A 23,299-nucleotide genomic window follows, 5' to 3' on the forward strand; every position below is an offset into this window, starting at 1 on the left:
AGAACAGCATTCGCTACACCCTGTAGCTCTTATCATTTTTAAACAAACCAGTTTTCATAACCACACTACCATTCACTAAATAGGGGAGTCACTAATGATTCAAATAAGATAAAATATCATTCCATCATCATTGATTGCAAACTTCACGCAAGAATATGCAACTGCTGCGCGTCGTATTTTTCTTATAAGAAACATCAAATCTCGCAGTGTTAAACACCAACAGCAACGATTTTTTTGTATTTTGTATTTATTTTTGTCGTTTCCAGCAGCTCATTACTTTGTGCGAGTCATCAAAAATTAAAAATTTCTGATCCACTGCTGTTAAAGTGATAAAACAGTGTGCCTGCACGGCAAAACGATAACGGAGCGCGCGTCATTGCGTCAAGCGTGTCCTCAGTGCGTGAACGGGCCGGGATGCGGCTCACGTGGGGGGCACACTGTTTTATCACTTTAACAGCAGTGGATCAGAAATTTTTAATTTTTGATGATTCGCACAAAGTAATGAGCTGCTGGAAACGACAAAAATAAATACAAAATACAAAAAAATCGTTGCTGTTGGTGTTTAACACTGCGAGATTTGATGTTTCTTATAAGAAAAATACGACGCGCAGCAGTTGCATATTCTTGCGTGAAGTTTGCAATCAATGATGATGGAATGATATTTTATCTTATTTGAATCATTAGTGACTCCCCTATTTAGTGAATGGTAGTGTGGTTATGAAAACTGGTTTGTTTAAAAATGATAAGAGCTACAGGGTGTAGCGAATGCTGTTCTCCTTTTACACTCTGTAATATTTCTTGTGAAATATTTATATGCAAGTAAACAAAAGTACAAAGAAATGAATCTCATTCTGTGTTATAATTGCTGCACGCTGTTCTTGGATGTATAGGCAACGTGCATTCCTGAGATGCAGTGTTTCTTTTTTGCTTTGGGACGGTCGACTGGCGATATCGTATTACATCCGGCGCGAAGGCCTATTGTTTCGCATTGGCATATGCGTGTTCCCCGTTTTGACGATGGCTGGATAATTATTGACGTGAGGAATAATATGAATTTATGTGGCTGTGAATAGACCTCGGGTTTTTGCTCGTTGTGAGGCGCTAAAAATGTGTGAGTGTGCGTGCGCGTTTGTGCAGCTGGGACCCCACTTAACCAGTAAGTACATTGTTTATGCCTTTTCGTGTGACTCGAGTGATAAATTTATGTGGTATTGCATGAAATGTTGGTTTAAAAATAAGGGTTGTTGCACTTGTATAGCAGTGGCTTCTTATTGCAATTTTCGCCCGTAAAAAAAAAAAAAAATCAGCGTATATCGTATTATGCTGCGCGATTAGAAGTGATTTTCCCAATTCGATTTGTGTACCCTTGTCCTGTGCTTTCTTTACACAGGGACAACGCGACTGTGTATGTAGCATTATGCAATAATTACCTGATAGGAGAAATGGGTGCCTTTTTCTCCGTTTATTAGCATGTGCTTCGTTTTTTTTTTCTTTTTTTTTTTTGAAGTTATAGTTATTCAAGCAAAAGTACGTGTAATTTTTCATGGCTCTTTTTTTCTTTCACTGCTAGAGCAGAAGAAAATCACTTGGTAAAGCTGAATAGTGTTCTATCACGGAAAGTGGGTTTGTTTGTTTGTTTGTTTGATTTTGTTGGGTGCTCGATGAAGTAAGCAGTACTTAATCTTGCAGTTATGGGTATTTGAGCAGAAATGTTGGTGTCTGAGCCAGGAGTAGAAATTCCAATAAAACACCTCTCCTTGTGCATTCCTGAGCTGCTGTGTGCGCGCGCGTGTGTGCTTTTTCCTTGGTTTGTGACGTCATCATGGCATGTTGGGACTTGTTTAGCAGTGTTACGATTTTACCCGCCGCTAGTATCTTGTTGTTACCTTGTGCTAGCCGCGTAGCGATGTGTGGTGACTCTGTGATTATTCCTGAGGTCTTAAGCCTTTTCCCTTTAAGTGAATTTGTGTACCCTTGTCCAGTGGTTTCTTTACACAGGGACAACGCGACTGTGTATGTAGCATTATGCAATAATTATCTGATAGCAGAAATGAGTGCCTTTTTCCCGGTTTATTATCATGTGCTTCGATTTTTCTTCTTTTTTTTTCTTTTTTTTTTGCAGTTATAGCTATTCAAGCAAAAGTACGTGTAATTTTTCATGGCTCTTTTCTTCTTTCACTGCTAAAGCAGAAGAAAATCACTTGGTAAAGCTGAATAGTGTTCTATCATGGAAAGTGGGTTTGTTTGTTTTTGTTTGTTTGTTTGTTAGATTTTGTTGGGTGCTCGATGACGTAAGCAGTGCTTAATCGGGCAGTTATAGGTATTGGAGCAGTCTGTGCCAGGAGTAGAAATTCCAATAAAGCACCTCTCCTTGTGCATTCCTGAGCTGCTGTGTGCGCGCGCGTGTGTGCTTTTTTCCCGGTTTGTGACGTCATCATGGCATGTTGGGGCTTGTTTAGCAGTGTTACGATTTTACCCGCCATTAGTATCTTGTTGTTGTTATCTTGTGCTGGCCGCGTAGCGATGTGTGGTGACTCTGCGATTATTCCTGAGGTCTTAAGCCTTTTCCCTCACCGCTTAAGTGAATTTGTGTACCCTTGTCCTGTGGTTTCTTTACGACGATGCAGCTGTGCATGTAGCATTATGCAATAATTATCTGACAGCAGAAATGGGTGTTTTGTCAGTTGATGGTAGTTTCTTAGCATGTGTTTAATTTTTGTAGTCATAGCTATTTTGCTATTTGAGCAGAAATGATGGTATCTGAGGGTTTAACGCTGAGGGTAGAAATTCCTGCATTTCACTGCAACTTGTTTCATTTAAGTAATATTATTGAAATTCCACAGCCACTTTGAACAAAAAGGGATGGTTGTGCGCCTGCTCATGGAAGCAACTTGCATATCGGAATGACACGTGATGATAGCGAACTTTGCGCTCAGGTGCGGCAATGGTGTAGGCGGACGGAGCATTACGTGAAGCCAAGGGCAAGCTGCGACCTTGAACATGCAGAGCAAGTTATTTTTAGGCTATGATGACTCCTCGCACCCGTGCATGTTGGGGCATGCAGCGAGGTCGCCGCTATATAAGTGGGGAGGATGTGTAAAGAGGCAGCAGTCTTCGCATCGCTTCGGGAGTGTGCGGAGCTCGCTTCAAAAGTAAGTATTTTTCATCCACGCTCTGTGGCGCACGTTTTCTTAGTGTTGCTTCTTTTTTTTTTCAGTGCCTAGATGCGTGTTCTGCTTTTTTGATCCTCATGATATCGGTGATGATGAGCCATTGGAAGAGAATTCACCATCTTCTCCAGACATTTCACCTGGCACATTGCATGCTCACGTCGAGCGATCACATCCCTATGTGGACATTTCCTTCCTGCCTTTCTTTCAAACTGATAGCGCATTTCGAGGTACCGTCAAAGCGTTTGTGCTATTGGCATCTGTTCACGATCAGGGAGTAGAGGACTTGCGACAATATTTAATGAACCACCTCCACAATATAATTGCTATTTTGCGAGCGCAAAGAATACCCTTTAGATTTTGCATTTGTTCTGACGTTCTAATGATGAAAGAAAATCGAGGGGATATAACTGCACACATAGCTCATTTTATGGCGCTTGCTCGCGAAGTCCACAGCGACGGAGCTATTGCAAATACTTTGATGGACGTGATTCAGGAGTCCACCGGGCGCATTGAAAATTACCAGCGTGAGGGTAGTGGGTTTGTATCCACCGATGTCCAAAAAGTTCAAATGTGTATTTCCGCTGTGAAAACTAAAAAGTTTGGATGCGATGGGGTACTTCCCACAAATTTGGCTAAACGCAGGAATGTGTTAACGAATATCCAATTACCAGCACGCAAGGAGGGTGAATGTTTTAAATACAATACACTCGCTCTCCTGCATCCACAGGAAAGGAATTCGTGGAAAAAATGTGAAAATTATGCAGCAGATTACTGGTGGCCAAGCCGCTTCCCTGTTTTATTCTCTGATCTGGATGAATTTGAAGTCCAAAACGAGATATCCGTGTATGTTTACGCCTATGTCGATCAGGGAGTGCACGTGTCGCGACCCGCAAAACTGGAATTCGAAAAGAAAATTCATCTCTTGGAGGTTGATGAGCATTTTTTTGGAATAAAGTCCCTCGAACGCTTGTTGACAACAAGAAGTAACCATTTTGTATGCGAACGCTGCACACGCTCTTTCGTGAAGGAAGAGAGCATGGCGAAACATCGACGCCTTTGCACGGACATAAACGAAATCCTGTTGGAATTTTGCGAGCCGGGAAAAAATTTTGTAGAGTTTACTAAAATACAGTACATGCAACAGTACAACTATGTCGTTGCGTTGGACACTGAGAGCGTACTCGCACCCAGTGGTGTTGGCATGCAACGTCACATTACCTCTAGCTTCTGTGCTGTGCTCGTGCGTACCCATGACTCAAAGGTGATGCGCATTAGAACACACCATGGGGAAGATGCGGCAAAGCAGTGTGTGAAGGCACTCATGGAAATGCGTGATGAAATGATTGCCTTGAACGCCTGCCCCGCTGCAATGGTGTTGAGCGATGAACAACAGGCCAAGCACAGAGCTGCTACCCACTGTGCATATTGTAAACGGGAATTCGCGGAAGACCTACCTCGTGTCCGGCATCATGATCATTCGAAGCATTGTACTGCGGGTGAGACAAATTATATCGCGACACTGTGCAACCCCTGTAACGTCGCGTGCACTACCAGAGAAAAATTGCCGATCATGGTCCACAATTTGTCTTATGATCTGGCTGGACTGTTACGGGAATTTCACGTTCTCGGGTGGAAGCGACCTCCCTTCATTGTGGCCAGCTCCATGGAAAAAATTCGTTCGTTCGAAATTGGTACCTTCCTCTTCAGAGATACCATGCAGTACCTAAATTCGTCGTTGGGGGACCTCGTGGAAACCGTCAAATCCATGGGGGGAGCCGAGGCGTTCCAATGCTTGAAGCAGGTATTTGGAGACGACTACAAAATTTTGCTTCGTAAAGGTGTGTTCCCTTACAGTTACCTTAGTTCTTTTGCAGTGTACGACGAGTTGAGTCTCCCAGAAAAATCCGCTTTTCGAAATGATCTAACTGGGGAAGATGTAAGCGATGAGGACTACCAGTACGCTGTGCATGTATTTGAACATTTTGGGTGCTCGAGTTTACGGGATTATAACACATTGTACCTGAAAACGGATGCCCTCTTACATGCAGACATAATGCAGCACTTCCGACGCCTGTGCTACAGCGCACGCGGATTGGAATTGCTTCATTGCGTTTCTCTGGCATCCTATTCGTGGCAATGCGCGTTAAATTATACGAATGCAAAATTGGAATTGATTACCGATGAGGAAATGTACAGAACCATCGAATCGGGCGTTAGAGGCGGGCTCTGTCAGGCGAGCAGGCGTCATTTGCGTGCCAATAACCCTCTGTGTAGCGGCTATGATCCTGATCAAGAGGAGGTGTACGTATCATACATAGATTGCAACAATCTTTACGGATTTAGTATGATAAAGCACCTCCCTGCCGGTGATTTCGAATGGGTCGAGGATTTTAGCTCCGTGGATTTTATGCATCACCCCACGGATTCGGAGGTGGGGTATGTGTACGTATGTGACTTGGAGTATCCAAAATCTATCCACGCTCTAACGCGATACTTCCCCCTGGCTCCCGAGAAGGCAGTCGTCCCGAAGGAATGGCTCTCGCCATTCCAGCGAGGGCTTCTCGAAGAATTAATGTATCAGCCTGCTAACAGCAAAAAGCTGTTGCTCACGTGCAACGACAAGGTCGAGTACGTCGTTCATTACGCGTTGCTCGCACTCTATTGTAGATTGGGCATGAGGGTGACAAAAATTCACCGAATCCTAAAATTTCGCCAGGCACCATTCCTGCGTCCCTACATCGAGGACAATGTTGCCAGGCGCGTTGCCTCGAGCACAACGTTCGAAAAAAATTTCTATAAACTCTCAAATAATGCGGTATTCGGGAGAACGCTTTTAAATAAATTTAACATGCGTGATATTCGAGTAGCCTTCGATGAGGAGACGGCGAGTCGCCTCGGGAGTCGGGCAGAATGCGTGCGGATGGAAATTTTGTCCCCAGATTGTGTCATGTACGAAATGCGCAAAAGAAAAGTGCGATGCGATTTCCCGCTCCAGATTGGGTTTACGATTTTAGAACTCAGTAAATTAACCATGTACTCATTCTACTACGAAACTCTGCTGAGCAAGCTCACTTGTCCGGTGATTACCTGCTACTTTGACACGGATTCTTTGATCCTCGGCCTATTCTGCAAGGACTACGAAGATCAGTTACGAGCGATCGCCGACGACCACTTAGATTTGTCTTCCTTTGATCGGGATCATCCACTGTACAGTGAAAAGAATCGTGGAAGACTTGGGGCATTCAAAAGCGAAACTGGTAGTGTACCTATCGAAGAAGTAATATGCTTGAAAGCTAAAATGTACTCTATCAAACTAGCTGGAGAAAAGCAAATTGCAAGAGCTAAAGGGGTAAAGAAAAATATTGTACGCAAGCACCTCCTCCATGAGACATACCACAATACCTTGTTCAATCACACGAGCGTATCGAATGAGCAAGTGTCAATAGTTGGAAAGAAACAGTGCATGTACACCATCAGAAATGTCAAAAGAAGTCTGATGGCATATGACGACAAGCGATACCTCTGCAATGACATCGAATCCTACCCTTACGGAAGCTGTGAATATGGTAAGTTTAAACGGATGATACAAATAGTGAAGCTCATAACATTCTTTTTTCACTCCAGAAGATGTGCAGGAAGAGAACTGATACTTCTGTGACATGCTGTTCTCGCGTGCTGTCTGGGACTCAGCCGTGGATGGAGAAGGACGAACGCCTGGGTGATCCACATGGTACTTATGCGAAAAATGCCATGGATGTTAATGGAAATGTCCAGTGTGCCTGGAAGTGCCCCAGAGAGAACTACAATCTCTCTGAGACTGCCATGATGTACTCAATAAACATTGAAAACTATTTCCCGTGTTTTTCTACGTCCCTACTGTTCCGAAGCGTTGTCCTGGCTTAACTAGAAAGCATCCCAAGCCAATCTGCAATTTGGTGGGCCTGTGAGCTGGCCCAGAAATTAATGGAATTGATCAATGAGCGGTTGTCTATGCTGCGGTTGAAATTATGAAGCAATATGCAGTTGAAAGAGTGTGACCGAGTAACTAGAGAGTGGAAATGACAAATGAGTCTATCGAGCATGTATGAGAGGCAGCCAATAGGCCAATCACTAGATTTTAGAAATGAATGGAAGTGACCACCCCCCGGGTCAATAGACAGGTGAGCGATTTGGAAGTTTATGAGCCGACTTAGAATTGAATAGAAAGATCATTTTGGTGTCTACGAGCGAGTGACCAGATGTTGTGGCAATTAATGGTAGCCAATCACATAGACATTAGATGGATGAAGGGGTGGAGCTGTGACCAACCAACCAGAGGACTTAGAAGTGGCTTGACCTGGATTAGAATTGGGTGGTGGATTAGAAATTCCTAGAAATGGATTAGAAAAAAGAGCGATTTGGAAGCCTATGAGCCAAATTAGAATTGAATAGAATAGATAATTTTGGTGTCTATAAGCGAATGAACAAATGCGGCAATGAAGGGTAGCCAATCTCATAGAAATTGGATGGATCACCTGAAGTGGTGGAGCCTGGATTAGACCTGGCTTCACCTGGATTAGAAATGGGTGGTGGATTAGAAATTCCTAGAACTGGATTAGAAAAAGGATGTCGTTGTGCGTAACGGCTCTATACTACTCGCGTTTATTTGTATGGATAAAGCGGACGCACGATATAGCTATAGATTTCAATGACGAAGCTACGTGCGCAGTGATATGCCAAAAAGGACGAAAGGGATGAGAGACTCGGTCAAAAACATGATGATCCCAAAGTGGTTGAAGTCAGAGAAATGTACACAGTCCTTGCTAGCAAGCTAGAATTTCGTGAGACATCAAATAACCATCCTCGCGACGTACCACTTGCAGGTGTTTTGAAGCAGACAAACGCGACTGGCTGTGTCTCCTTGCGCACTGTTATGTACATTATAAATATGGTGATTGCTTCTGTGTAGTTTGTCTCCTTTTCTTCGTTAAATAATGTGGAACCCTGAAAGGTTCCACATTATTTACACTTCGAAAATCTGCACTTCTAATAACGGGGGTCGCCACGGTTCCACTTGAGAATGCACAGAACGGGCGGCGTGGTGACACGACGGATACGCCCAAGATCGCCGCTGGCTGCGCTGGTTTCGCACTGTTGTACCTACGATGGACATGTCTCTCTGTTTTTCTTTTGCTTTTACAGCGTCTGCCGTTAAGGACATACCCACCCGCGATCGCGTGATCGGCGTCCGCTGACAACGCGCCTCACGTGACCCCCGCAAAGTGTAATCCAACCAGCAATACAAAGCGGTTTAACTCATACTCCTAAGACAAAACATTTCAGGGAAGAAAAGGACACCCAGTGTGCGAAAACATGACCTGAAAGACCAGAAAGAGCGGAGAGATCGGATTGAAGACGAGACAGCGTATGATGAGAGGGGTGACATTACGAAGGTTCGACCGGATTGGCCGATAGACATCGCATGATGATTGTATTGTATCATTGTTGATATTGTATTATATTATAAGAACTATTACACGTTGACTCGCACACAGCTGACGCTGAAAATCGCGTTAAAATTGCATAACCGTCTCTTCATTTCTTTAAATTTTGTTTTGTGAATTCTAAGTGGTGGTTTTGTCCCTTTTTTCGTTCCTGTCGAAATTGCACTTCACAGTATGAATTCGTTTTCCTTTTCCAAGACTCCCCTGAATACAGCGTGAAAATAAGCCTTCACACTGGCAGCCCCGAATATGCCAGAGCCGCACGATTCCTTCCATCAGTTCTTCAAACAATGTCCACATCATAGCGGAGCAGGAGAGCGTTAACGATTGGTTAATTAGTGCGAGATATACCTCGTCCTGAGGTCAAGTTACCGTAACGAACAAGTTGTACCACGTTTTTTTTTTTTCGCGTATGAACTTGGTACGGCATCATGAACGGGTTACCCTATGCTCAACCCTTACCCTCGAAGCAGTGCGAAATACGTGGAAAGCTAATGGGCAAGCAGTGTCGGCTGCCTCTCCACGTGTGACCTTCTTTTAGAAGTAGTTTCTCCGGTGTGCGCGTTATAGATCATTCGCGTGGCTCTCCTCGCTGCAGGCTAAACAACCTGTTCTATCAGGTATGGATGATGTTTCACTCTATTTAGTTTTTCCGTCTCGATGATATCGGATATCGCTTTATACGTTGCCGCTCTTGCTACTCATTTTAGTGCAGCGCGTTCCTGTCGTTACCGACGGCGTTGTCGGATTCAGCACACAGGCGGATCTCAGGAGGACTCCACGTCCTGTTGTATCGCACGGTGCATCGTGTACAGGATGTATATGCACTACATATGGCGTAGAAGTAACAAGCGGCTTCAGTGGCTCAGCTCCGACTACTTACAACTATGCGCAGGGCGCCGACAGTAATTTGTCATCCTTGATACAAGTTCATAGAGACGTCATCATCCCATGGAACGTTAAATAGCCCGGGCAGTGTGCCGAGATTTCGGCATGATATGTTTAGGAAACATCGTGATGACAAGATCATTTAGCGGAGAGGCCACTGTGCAGCAGCTGGTGACAGAAACGCTTTGTCTAGGGCTTCATCAGCGACCGTGTACAATCGCCTCTCCAACTACCTGTAGAGGCGCTCGCGTCGTCTTCAAGATGGCGGAGAAAAGAATGCTTTCCGATGAATAAATCAGCCTGCTTCATGCCTTCTTCTACGAGACCCGCTTCAAAAATTGTACAAATAACATAACCCGCGTGTCGTTTCCCGCTGACTTCGTTGTTTTAGTTCACGCCGCTCCTGTGATAGTATATTTTTAATCTTCCCCTTCTCGACATTGGTATCCTTCTCTGCAGTATTTTTCCGCATTGCGGAATTGAGCAGCACTGTTGCTGTTTGAGTTCTGTAAGCCGGGAAACTCCATCGCACACGAAGGGAAGTTGCGGCAGCTTCGGGTCAGCGCGAAATATGCCTGTCGTCTGCTGTTACTATCATTCGTTCAGTGCTTCTGCTGGGGTCCGCTAGGTGGCGAGTTGGAGAGGCGAATATCTATTTCTTGTTTTGTTTGCTTGTTTGTTTTGTTTGTTTGTTTGTTTGTTTCATTACGACGCGTACTTATATGATGTGGCGATGTACCCTAATTTTTCGCGATGCTTTCGATATTACATCACCAAACCTAAATTGGTGGCTTAGATTGCAAGGTAGCGATGTACATGACACAGACAGTTCTAGTGCGATAATATGATAAGCTGCAGCTAGCAGATCATCATTCGATACCCTCGGTACCCTCCGTTACCAATATGACTGAGGCAACGGTGGAGTGTATGACACATGTGCTACCATGTATTATATTCCGAGTGAAGAAATGGAGCTGACTTGAGACTACTCCTACACTTGAAGGAACCCGTATTAACTCTACCACCCTTGGTCTTCAACGAAAGAACGACGTCCCCACAGTCGTGGTCCGCCAACTCACACTGGAGCATCTCGCCCCAACACACACTAAGTCGCCATATATACACTTCTGGCTCTGTGACACATGAAAGTTCGAGCGAGACTTTCTACATTCATGATGAAGACGTGATAGCATGCTTTCAAACTCCTCTATACACAGTGTCCTACTGTTCGTTATCCTGGCGGCACTAAAGCATATTGTCAGATATAGGGCACAAAACGTGGGTCATTCTTACCGACAGTGGAGCATGATTAGATATATTATCGCCATCTCGCCCCAGCATAAAATGTGATTTGCACGCCGTGACACTTCAGAAATTCAATCAACTCTTAGCCACCGGTCGCAATATCACGCTTTTAACTTATTCATACTTAGAGCACTGCACGGGCCTGAATTCCAGTGATGGAAGCGCCTCGACGCGTTCTGACGCAGGAAAAATCGAGTATTGGCGCAGCATGGCGCAGTATGGCGCAGCTTCGCGATCCGCCGTTGGAGAGCCCCGGACGTGTATAGTTATTAATTTATGATGTGGAATGAGTGCTTTCCACATAATTTCGGTTTCATTGTGTCTTTCCGCAATTTTCCGCTCAATTTAGAGGCGCGAGATCGGGGAGCCACGAGCTTCCAATCAGTCACTGCATGGCGTGCGTGAACTGCGTATCCACATACGCGATGTGTGTGTGTCTAACAGCAAGCGCTCATCAAAGGTAGCAAGTTACAGTGACCGTCAACATTAGGTTTGAATGATAATTCTTTAGAGACACGCCGAGCTACAATAAGGAATCGAAAAGCGGTCCTTGCCTGGAGACCACCTCGTGCTTCTCAGCTTGGATGAACATAGAAGCAAAGTGCAAGCTAGTTGGTGTATACATGACGTTGGCAACATACCCCTGAGCTTGGGGAAAACGCAAAAGATAACACAAAACGAACAGCCAACCGTCGCAGCGTCAACGCGCACATGTGCGTACAGAGACTGCTTAGTTGGGCTAGGCCTAGCTGGCATGGGCCGATTAGCAGGCCGATGGGCCGATTAAATTTTGTCATACGCTGATTCGTCTCGTTTACTTCGGGATTCGTTTTCTCGTGACGCGCGCAACGTCCGTGGACTGCCAAGTTGTCGCCGGCTCGGCGCTTTGGCGCAACTTGGGCGCAAATACAGCAAAAGCACCGTGTATGGCGCAGCACCCCGTGATTGGCGCAGTTGGGCGCAGATGGCGCAGTACTTCCATCACTGGGCCCGACCCAGCCCGTACCCAACGCCACGGAGGCTTTTCCGACCCGAGCCCGACCCGGCGGCCGAAAGGCCGACCGTGGCCCGGCTTGCAGCTGCGTAGGCGGACGTCATCCCCAAAATTCTGGACAGCGACGCCTTGCGCCATCTTGTGGCCGCCCCGCGAAACAAGTCAAAAATACAATGGGAAGGTAAGAAAAATTGCTATATCTGCCGTTCTACTTAACATATCAAAATTTTCCCCGGGATATAGTATCAGGGAGCCCTTCTGAGCGCATTCGAACAGAAATCATCGTTGGGTACCAAATGGCATCGGTTCCCTAGAGGTTGTGCATTTTGGACGGCTAATACATGGGAGGTATATGAAAAGTGCACAAACGAGACAACTTTATGAGTTAATATCTCGGGCTCTGATGAAGATACCACATTTTCCCCCGGGATATAGGTTCTGGGGTAAATGGGAAATTAAAATTTATTTTTACCTTTGCGGTACTCCTACCGCAAGCGGTTCCCTGGGCCAAAAAAGTCTCAAATGGCATATGTACACAAGAAGATATGTTTGGCTTGACCGCAAAGAGGGAAGGCATAGCGTGCAAGCCGTCTCAAGGGTTGCTGGTGTTGGCTGCTGAGCTTGCGGTATTGGTCGTGGTTTTGTTTTCCTTTTTTGTGTGTGTGTTTTGTTTAATCATCTGTTGATGGACGCATGCATTGACAAATGCCGTAGTTAGTCTCAAGAGATGACTTGCGCTAAGCGACATTGGTGACAGTGCCTGCTCCAAGTGAATTAATTCACTGGGAATTGGTTAACTATTTATTTGATGTCACTTTCTGTTCACTAACTATTCACTTTAATCCGGTAGGTGGTACTTATGTGGATAATCAATGAATCAGTTCATAATGAAGTACTTAATTAACCGATCAGGTAATTAAAGTAGTAATTAGACACTTTAATTTGGTAAGTGATACTTACGTGAATAATGAATTAGTTCATAGTTAACGAATTAATTAATGGACTACCGATTCAAATTAGTTAACGTAGTTGTCATTAATTGACATATTAATTAGTAAATTAATCAATTGAGTACCCGCTAATTCGTCACAATCATTACAAACTATTTGCTAATTACTGAATGAATAATCACGTTACTTATAATTAAGTGGCTAATTAGGTACCAATAAATTAAAGATGTAACTTAGTATCAGTGCACAAATATCGGTTTCGCGTAAGTCTTGGGTATTCTTTTGCTCGTGTACAATAGCCTGCATAAAGGATTTCATATTTATTTATTTATTTATTTCACTATACTGTTGGCTCTGTCGAGCCTTGACAGGAGTGGAGGCACACGCCCAAATCAGGAAAAAGCAGAAACATGCACCACGAAAGAGCATTTCAAGTAATTAGCCTACTTGTTAACACGACAAAAAAAAGAAAACCAACAATCAGGCAACACCAACTCCGTTTGTCCAACTGTCCAAATATGAACTGGAGTAATAAGCTACTTTTAGTACAGTGAGAAACTGGCGTAGTTGGTAATTAGCGATGGGAACCAAGGACGCGCCAGGCATAACGAGGACAACTTCTGTCTCTGTCCCCGTAACGCCTTGCGCGTCCATGTTTCCCATTAATGAAGGTAAGAAGTTGCTTAAATAGCTATCCGTTTCGAAACGCGTTGCGTTTCGTATTAACAAGGCATTTAAACGCTTCACATTGACATAACGTTCAAACGCTTCAGTTTAACAGAACGCTTAAACGCTCCAGTTTAAAGGAGCAATAAACAGGTATGCAAGGTGCACGTTTTTCTAATGCAGTGTGATTCGTTTCCTACAGTGAGGTTTAGCGAAAATTTTTGTCGCAAAAAAGTAAATAATGGCTTCAAACCGACCGAATATTCATTGCACTCTTTCGTGTTCATGCCCCGCCCTTCGATGCTCTGCCGACAATAGAGACACGTCATTTTGACGTCGCGCACCTTCAACCATTCAAAATGCAGGACGCCTATACATTGATTTTGTTTTAATATCGGGTACTGAGGACAATCCTAAACATATTTACACTTGTCAATCCTAAGGTAGCCAGGTCAAGAGATACCAAAAGCCCACAATATTCCATTACATGTGCGCACTATGTTTTCAGCGTTGTATTGCTCCGTGAGGTCACAGCGATGTTCCCACAACCGGTTCTCCCCGCGCGCTGCTGTTTGTGTCAACGAGGCCCGTCATTGGCTAGGAGTCCGAAATCTCCCCCACCTCCGGTAACTGGAACGCAGCTTTGCCAGGCTCCCACAGCTCCCCATAGAGCCCATAGTTTGAGATAATTCAGGCAACACTGGACATGCAACCAATGAAAATGAACTATGATGCCTACCTTTCGGCCAATCAGGAGTCTCTCAGTTTGGCTCGCCTTTCGGCCCGGTACTGGCCAGTACTGGCTACCATCGGCTTTTACTGGTTTTCATGCCCGACGCTTGTTATTCCGTATTCCAGAACAACTAGGCAAATTTTTGACAAAATACACATTTATTTGAAACATCGTACTGATTCAATAATGTGACACAAATATTCACCGTGCGTACAGAGTCCAAATCGTTGCGTTCGACCAAGTTCGAACACGAAAACACACACTACTCCCAGAAGTAAGCGACGATCACAGGAGTGCACGCGATTTCACGGTTAGCATCTCCTTTCGTTGGCTGCAGTGCGAAGGTTTCAACGAAGCGGGCAATGCTTGTCGCACGGACACCGAATCCTGTCTCCGTTGTGACTGCATTTGAAAATGCGACGGCGCTCACAAGTGTTCCTCAGGCCTGAGCTGCATTCCAGTTCTGAACTCGAGAGACTGTTCGTACGTAGGATACTTGTGTTGGGAAACATCACAACATGCGCTGAGTCACTTTGACACACGAACAAATCTGGGACTTCTCTTTGAACAATGTCATCATACCGTGGTGTCAACTGACATCGTCGAGACGCGAGACGCCGCTGCCACTGCTCTCCCTTCTCTTTTCGTAACTGCCCGCCAGACAGGCAGCCCGCGAAAGAATGCTCTTTTGAAACTTTGCCAACCAATAGCGGAGCGCGCAATGTCCTTCGGCCAATGGGTATCAACTATGATGCCTGACGGAGTAATACCACGTGTTTATGACGTGCAAACATTTTTTTAGAGCCGCGAAGAGGGGGAGCTGGGGGGGCCTGGCTTTGCTACACGTGCGAGACGCGTGACGTATATGCTCTCCGAGTAGGAAGGAGAGACTCACGCGGATTATGCTCTTTGAATGGCATTGTTCCGTGGTAAAGACGCTCGCTAGAAGTAAATGAATTTCATAATTGGATATCGTGAGCCACGTTCTTTCATAGAGCATAATAACTGGAAAATATTCGTGAAGCTGTTTAATGCCCCTTTAACGTTTCACATTAACGACACGTTTCAACGTTTCGCATTAACAAAACGTTTAAACGTTTTGCATTACACAAAACGTTTAAACATTTCATAAGGAAAGATTTTCCGAACTATACGTTAATCTAAACGACGTATGAAACGTTTAAACGGAAACGCTTTAAACGAAAATCAGAAAAACGTTTTAGACGCCGAGCCCTAGTTATGATCTGTCTATTTAAATTATCTCCTGTTCGTGCGAAGATGAGAGTGTCAGCAAAGGGTGGCACAGAACGAGGCCTCAGAGGGGCCGGCATCTGCAAGGGATGTTTAAATATGCGGTCTCCGGTGTGTGGAGATTTTGTCGCGTGTTAAAGAACCCTCAGGTGGGAAAAATTCACCCACAGACCGACCACTGTGGCGTCGATCATGATCACAATTGTCTCCCGACGCAAAGCCGTGAATTACCAGAAATTAGGTATTATGTAATTCACGGCATTTACAACCACTGACGTTTACATGTATGTTCATTGTTCTTGCGGACAGATACAAAGTACCTCCCCCTAATACATTCCATCGTATAAAGCCAGAAAAGCAAGAAGGAGTAACGTCTCTGCGAGTAATACCCCAAAACCCTGTCCTTTGAAAGCAACGCAGAAATCTGCTTTCGAGATAAGCGCCAAGTCTGTTCTTCAACGCTGGTTATCATCAGACGGGACGCGCGGTTTTCTGTGATAGTTCCGTCTCACCCCCCCCCCCTTTGCGAATTTTTCCTCCTTTCCTCCCCACCTGCCTGTGTGTAATGTTTCCCTGGCTGCGCACGTGATGTTAGGGGAAACCCTCTCTTTAGGAGCACCTGTCCAGATTTTCTGGCCATGTGTAATGCGATCCGTCCAACAGGTTCTATCTATACTGTACACAACAAACGACAACATATAAATTGATGATAATGAATGGGGAAATTCTCCACATGAGGTGCGGCCCACAGGAAACAGCATAAACCACACATACGTTGCACGCGCCAGCGCAGACTTTGATGCGGTTTGTGCTTGAGCTACACGTGAACGTCGAGTCGAGTCTAGCGCGCCTCTCTATGGTGCACGCCACGGCGAGGGCGAGATCATCAACATGGCGAGATCCAGAATAATTCGACGCCTATGTTCTAGTGTTTTAGCATAAAAACAGAGGGACGACCCCAGGCGCATGGTTGCTTTGTTTTCAAAACGAATGTTGGGGATTACATAATGCGAAAGAATATGGCTCACAAAAGCTCGACCCGACTGAGGCTCGAGAACTCTCGACTTAACCCGAGCCCGACCCGAGCCCGCAGTCAAAACGACTTTGAGGCCAGACTTCGGCCCGCGGGCCGTACCGTGCTCGGTTTTTCGGGCTAGCCCGGCCCTTTGCAGTGCGCTAATTCCTACAGTTTATCGACGCATTGATGGAGTTTGTCGTCGCTTGCCATTGCAGCCGTAAACAAGAATCCCTTCTCCACCGCCTACAACTCAATGTTGTCCGTACTCACTCGCTTCTCTTCAAAATGTACCGCATAAGTTCCCCAAACTGCACTGTCTGTGGCGTGGAAGCTGACATCCCACACTAGCTCCTGTATTGTTAACAGCACGTTCACCATTGGAACACCCTCCGTTGCCGTCTGCTTTGTAATATTTTTCCTTGGCCCCGTACTGGACCCCAACCAGCGGACTGCCACTGCCACTCTCCTCCGATTTCTCAGAGCCCCAGGAGACTCCTGAACTGCATGTGACTTTCTTTCACCCCATGGCCGATGCGGTTTCCGAAACAAAAAGGGAATGTCGAATTCCTTGAATTCCCGAATTTGAACCGCATGTGACTTGTCACATGCATATGATTATGCAGTTCAACTCTTTTTTCTTTCCGTTCCGTTTTACTTCTTTTCCGTTTTTTGTTTCTTTCTCTTTTTTCTTTTGAATACCAAGCCGGCTCTTTGCCTGGACAACCTTAATTATTGGACACTTTGCAGCGCCGTCTTTAGTCTGAAGCAACCACATTGATACGGCGGTGAACGCAAAGCTACCAGTCTGGACACTTGAAGGGAGACTTCGCAACCAAATGGATTTCAAGCTTGTGGTATTCCCACAACCATTTACCTACTGTAAAACCTTTACTGCTCCGACTTGCACAACAATTAAAACAACACCACAGTAGACGTTTCGCCGCCTATCCAGGCAGCATCCTCAGTACAAATGGGCAAACCAAGGGGCACATCACTCACTTATCAAAGAGGGCGGCGTACACATCCGGCAGAGGGCCACGGTTTTTGTTGCACGCTGACTCCGCATGTCTGATAAACCACGATTCCAACAACTTTCGCGGGCCCCATCTTATCTCCCGTGCCAAGGTTTCCGCGTTATCAAAATCAAATACATGTTCAGTGGCCCAACAGTGATCAACCAACTCGGTTTTCAATCGCGTGGCATTCGTAGCATAGGATCTACATCTACGTGTGATAGGATCTACATCGGTGAGACAGGCAGGAAACGAATAACACGTTTGAAAGAGCATAAAAGTGATGTGGCCAATGCTACGAATGCCACGCGATTGAAAACCGAGTTGGTTGATCACTGTTGGGCCACTGAACATGTATTTGATTTTGATAACGCGGAAACCTTGGCACGGGAGATAAGATGGGGCCCGCGAAAGTTGTTGGAATCGTGGTTTATCAGACATGCGGAGTCAGCGTGCAACAAAAACCGTGGCCCTCTGCCGGATGTGTACGCCGCCCTCTTTGATAAGTGAGTGATGTGCCCCTTGGTTTGCCCATTTGTACTGAGGATGCTGCCTGGATAGGCGGCGAAACGTCTACTGTGGTGTTGTTTTAATTGTTGTGCAAGTCGGAGCAGTAAAGGTTTTACAGTATGTCTTCATCACCCGGCTTTTGGAGTATTTTCTCACGTAACCATTTACCTGAACAGAACACAGTTGTGAAATACCTCACTTGAAAACGAAGGGGGAATCATAAAAACGACTTTTGAAATTTGAAAAAGTCTGGCTTACACCGAGGGTCGATGGAAGTGCTTCTTTCTTTCTCTGGTCGGTCAACGTCACCGTGCATCAGTCATACCATTTCTGTGCTGTTTCCTGACTCTCAGGGAAGCAGCTGACCGCTGTTTCTTTCCATCAGTGTCTGAGTAGTCTGATCCCGAATCTTCGTCCGTTGTTTTGTTTCGGGAATATAACACGGCGGCTGCGACCGGCGTGGTATACTACTTGTCCGCTCCATACAGAGTGATGTCAACGCGGTGACCTTGTGAGGGAAAATTTTCTGCGGCTTCCTCTCCACGTTACTGTTTCGGTTTGATTGCTTTCTTATTTGAGGCATAATTCGTCACATGAGGAAAAAAAACAAACAAAGTCGATGGCAGGAATACAGTGGATGTTATGCACCAACTACGATGTGCAACAATTTTTTCTCCGATCGTTCCGAAGTCTTCCGCCCAACCGCATGAGGCGTTTCTCAGCAGCCAGCCACGCTGTCGAAAAACGCCGAAAGCAAACCGCATGCATGGTTTCTGCAACGGCGGACGGACAGCGCTCCAAGCGAACGTTTCTGTAACCTCTCAAGAAAAGAAACTCTACATAAGTGATAAACACTTTTATTACGAGTGAAAAAGTCTCAAAGATGGGTGCTTTTGAGTGATAACATATTACAACGAACATGATACTGCAGCAGGACGCTCACATAACGATTACGTTTCTAACATCCGCAACAATCTTCTGATCTACTGACGAACGCGATCCGCCCGAGTAATTTGAGTATTTCCGCGCGCCGCCATTTATGGGGTCTCTGCTCCCTAGCAGCGAGCTCTCGCGTGACATGCATAAGAGCAAAGCCGCACGTGACTTGTGCATGCCTGTTTGCGCGATAGTTGGTTGTTCCGTGCTAGTATTTGTCCATTATGATGCTTTTGAGTAGCAATCACACGTTATGCAGAGGAAACTGCAGCGTAGCGTCAATGTAAACACGGGTATCACGACGCAGTACACCTCTCTGCATTCCCAGCAATGTCTCAGTATTGCACCCCACTGTGTCCATTGGGGACGTCATGCTCACTTGACTGATGACGGACATACAGGATCATTGGGGAAAGGAGTATGCGAGGGAGAAAAACGGAACCCGATGTCTTCAGAGGAGTAGTTTTCATTCGGAATCTCGAAAACCACCCCGTTTTGTGAGCTGAAACTTTCCACACCATGTAAGCCTGAGTGGCAGTTAGACAGAATCAACTTCCGGTTTTCCCAGACTGTCTCGGACTGTCCTCGTCTCTTGCTGCAGTACCATTATGAACCTGTACCAACTACCCCTATACAGTCCTTTGATTGCACACAATTTCTCCTTCTTTTAATCTCCATGAATACGTATGTTTGAAAGTGATAAGAAAAAACTAAGAGAGCCTTTTGAGGAAACTAGACTGGGATGCTCCAGACCGGAACACAACAATTACTGTGAATGAGTAAAAGGGGAGAAGAGCAAAACGCACCAATCCCTAGAATACTCCAGAGGAAGATGCGAAGAACGTCACTGATTTTAGCAGCCGCTTTAGTATATATAAGCAGTGAATGTCATGTCTTCTCGTGCACTACTTAGCCGCGGGAGATATGCTGGGCCGCAGCCACAAGATATTCCGTAGCGACGAGACGAGACGCCTTCCAACGCAAAGTCGATTCCTGCATGGTGCGAAAATTCAATATAGTATATATAGTCAATATAGGCGAAACTTTAGCCCGATGAGCGTTTTTCCACGCTTTTTCCCCACTTTCTTTCTTTGTGTGTTTTCTTCCACTAGAATGTTCCGCGGAGATGACAGGAAACACGCACTGTATCGCAATTTCTAATAGTATGGTGGATGTGCAGGTGGATACATTTCTGTACGGCATCCTGGGAATAGCTGCAAAAAAATCCCGATCCCGTCCCGAGATCCACGTTTAAAAATCCCAAAATCCCAGGATTGGAATAACGGCCAGGGATTTCGAACCCTATGTCCATGGCGACGCCGTCACGAAGTTCGCCCACAGGTCCCCCACGGTATGCCCACACCACCCCACACTGCCAAACTCGTGCCCACGTGCCTCGACAAGCCTTGGCTACTAGATTGGATAGGAGCTGACGGTGACAAAATCGGTAGCCAACGGAAGCAGAAGAGCAAGCGTTGCCAACAGCTTTCGGAATCGCACCTGCTTTCGCGGACTAAAAATACGCGACGTCCCCTCGGCTGATTCAATATGGCTGCCACCGGGTGCCTACACTGAGTGAGAGAAGAAACCTTGTTCAAGTCGTTTCCTCTCCTCCGACCCTCCTCCCCCGCTTTTCCTCCTAGCCTCTCTCCGTAAGATTTCAATGGCCAGAATAGAAAAGTGCATAGTATTTCTGTTGTAGGTTCGACATGTTAAGGCCAGTACAACTTCTGCCTGTTCTTGTGACTCTTGAGCTGTTTCATGGCCTCTCATGCGGTGCAGTGAAGCCAGATGGGACCACGACTGCGAGACGCCAACGTCGTGTAGTGGACGGCATCCTGGCTCGCGATGCTCCTTGGATGTGCCAGCTAGGCCTACCAGGCCATCGTGGTCCGGCGTTCATCTGTGGCTGTAGCCTCATCACATCTCGATGGGCCGTTACAGCAGCGCACTGTATTCCTCGCAACGCATCGGTTATGCCTCAGGTGCGGGCTTATTTTGAGACAACTCTTTTATTACACAGTACTGAGCAACAGTAAAGCGATGTCGTTGTCTCTCGGTGTTTTATACTACTTAGGTTCATAGATCTGAGCGCGCCGCGTACGTCTGAAAAAGAATCGCACGAACGAAGTCGCATAATAATGGATAACAATGTAATCCTAGTAATAATGGTAATGGGTACGGTACGGTGTCTTATTATGTCAGCGCAATGTAGCGCACCTGACCGTAGACTGTATACAGTCTACGGTCATGCTATGCCTATAGGCAATCACAGAGGTGTGTGAGTTCGAGTCCTATCACTAACCCTCGCTATGCTTTCGTCAACTGCCGTCTTTCAGATCATTGCTTGGACGTTGTTGAGGCTTAATGTTATGTTTATCTTAAATGTTCGTTCAGCCTCCACAGTTTACGTTCATACAGACCACTAGGGATGAGAAAGTTGTTTTATTTCGCAATCGCATTCGTCGACAGAAGCTTATCAATATCCGGAGCGTAGATCCATGTCACTACGCTCCAGTCCAAGTACCTCAATCGATTCGCGGGAGTGGATACGCGTCCTTAGTGGTGATTTTATTGAGGTTGCGACAGTGTACGCAGATATGACATGTACCATCCTTCTTCCGTACCAGGACAAATGGGGACAACGGAATTTCGAATAATTCTGTTCCCGCAATTCCAACTTCTCCGCCTCCTAGATGAGGATAGAACACCTCCACCAATTTGTACAGAATGAACCCGCACAAGAAAGGCATAATAGGCAGCGTATGTAAGCGTACTGGGTAGCCAGTTCGACTTCGTCGAAACTTACATCCCCATTTTTTTCTTTATCGCATCACCATCGATAGGCAGCATAATGAACGATTGTGGCGGTGAAACACCTCATCTCATCGTCATTCATGTAGTTGTTGTTTGTTGTAGCCTTCATCCTCTTCCACGTCGTAACAATATGTCATGCCTCCGTGTCGTTTAATTAAAGGGACAGTCGCCTCCAGAAATGCGTATATACGAGAAAAGTAGCGCAATCTTTGACATCGTTCCATAGTTTATTAGGCCAATTTTCCCTCACGAAAATATGCTTACAGATATTAAGTAAACGAGTCTTATAAACGAACACTGCCTCTGCAGCAGAGGAAGCTCTAGCTGCAAAACGTCACGATGACGTACGTTTCACGGGCGAATCAGAAGGCAGCGTGCAGTCGACCTGCACTGTCCCCGAGTTCGTTTGCTTCGCTTACTGGGCGCCTTGCAGACGCTCGCCACTCAAGCAGTTAACGCTCGCGAAGACGATCACTCATATAGGTCGGTTTCATTCTGATGTTTTACTCGTATTTCTAGAGAACGACCTCAACATGATCTCAACATCTTTCATATTTTCCATAATTTCAACTCTTGCGGTGTATTTCATCAAATGTGCACAAAAGCTACGCCAGTAATTCGCGAGGAATAAAATGCCGCCATAGTTTCGGGATCGATTGGTATGAAAGCAGCCGCCCATTTAAACCCCGAACGTGCGATATATGTTTGGTGTTATCCAATCCACTTCCTCTTTAACGACTGTCTGCAGGTTGCCATTGGCGGTCATCGACATCGTGGTGCTGCATCCAGTCCCGCCGGAGTCCCCATTGTCCTCGCAGTGCGACACCCAAACTTCACTAGCCACAACATTCCATTCGAAAACCGTCACGATCTTGCACTTCTCCTCCTGTCACGTGATGCACCCCAGGGGCCTCGACTGTCCTTGCCAGGGCAAGCGCTGTCCTTTCAAGAAGGTGTCGTTTTTGGCTGGGGCCACGTCAACCCTCGCGGTCAACCGCGACCAGCATTGCGGCTTCGGGAAGCCAGTATTCCTATTGTATCGCGTGACCGTTGTGAGATGTCGCTTAGACGTCCGCTGGGGGAAGGAGTCTTCTGCGCCGGATTCGAAGAAGGCTACAGGTCGGACACATGCGCGGGAGACAGCGGAGGACCTTTTGTGGTGTTTCTGCGAGGCGAGGAAGTCCTAGTCGGTGTGGTTAGTTGGGGGGAAGGGTGTGCCAGACCGGGAAAGTTTGGTGTGTACACGAAAGTTGAGAAGTACGTGCGCTGGATTACGGAAGTGCTACAAACAACGGAAGTGCTACAAACAACGAAAGTAGGGAGTTAGTTTGCAATAATTCTGTGCTGCGCCAATCGTGTTTAATGTTTTGTGTTACGTGTTGCAAAATAAATAAAGAAATAACATTTGTGTCCATCACCGGCAGAATAAGACAGTTTCAGTTCAGTTGTCAGTCTGCAATTCAGAGATTGTCAAGGCCAGAAAAAAAAAGAAAAAGAAAACAGATATAGAAAGCCATACAGCGCAGCAGCAATTTACAGCTGCTGCGCACACAGCAGTAATC

The 23,299-nt window shown here is 45.8% G+C and overlaps 3 protein-coding genes across 3 annotated transcripts in view; 2 read left to right on the forward strand and 1 right to left on the reverse strand.

Annotated features, from left to right (window-relative positions):
* LOC135391334 (metal cation symporter ZIP14-like) overlaps positions 1-23,299 on the reverse strand; it is a 109,695-nt gene that overhangs the window by 12,444 nt on the left and 73,952 nt on the right. The window lies entirely within an intron of this gene.
* On the forward strand, positions 951-7,024 carry LOC135391333 (uncharacterized). Its single transcript, XM_064621573.1, has 4 exons — positions 951-1,156; positions 2,937-3,152; positions 3,218-6,739; positions 6,798-7,024. Coding segments are annotated over exons 2-4 (3,546 nt in total). The 5' UTR covers positions 951-1,156; positions 2,937-3,151; the 3' UTR covers positions 6,821-7,024.
* Positions 17,645-23,155, forward strand: LOC135392831 (serine protease 33-like). The gene is made up of 3 exons (XM_064623532.1): positions 17,645-17,980; positions 20,623-20,905; positions 22,486-23,155. Exons 2-3 carry the CDS (start codon positions 20,630-20,632, stop codon positions 23,062-23,064), a joined length of 855 nt encoding a protein of 284 aa, XP_064479602.1. The 5' UTR covers positions 17,645-17,980; positions 20,623-20,629; the 3' UTR covers positions 23,065-23,155.

The sequence above is a fragment of the Ornithodoros turicata genome, chromosome 4, assembly GCF_037126465.1.
Source record: "Ornithodoros turicata isolate Travis chromosome 4, ASM3712646v1, whole genome shotgun sequence".
Taxonomy (NCBI): Eukaryota; Metazoa; Arthropoda; class Arachnida; order Ixodida; family Argasidae; genus Ornithodoros; species Ornithodoros turicata.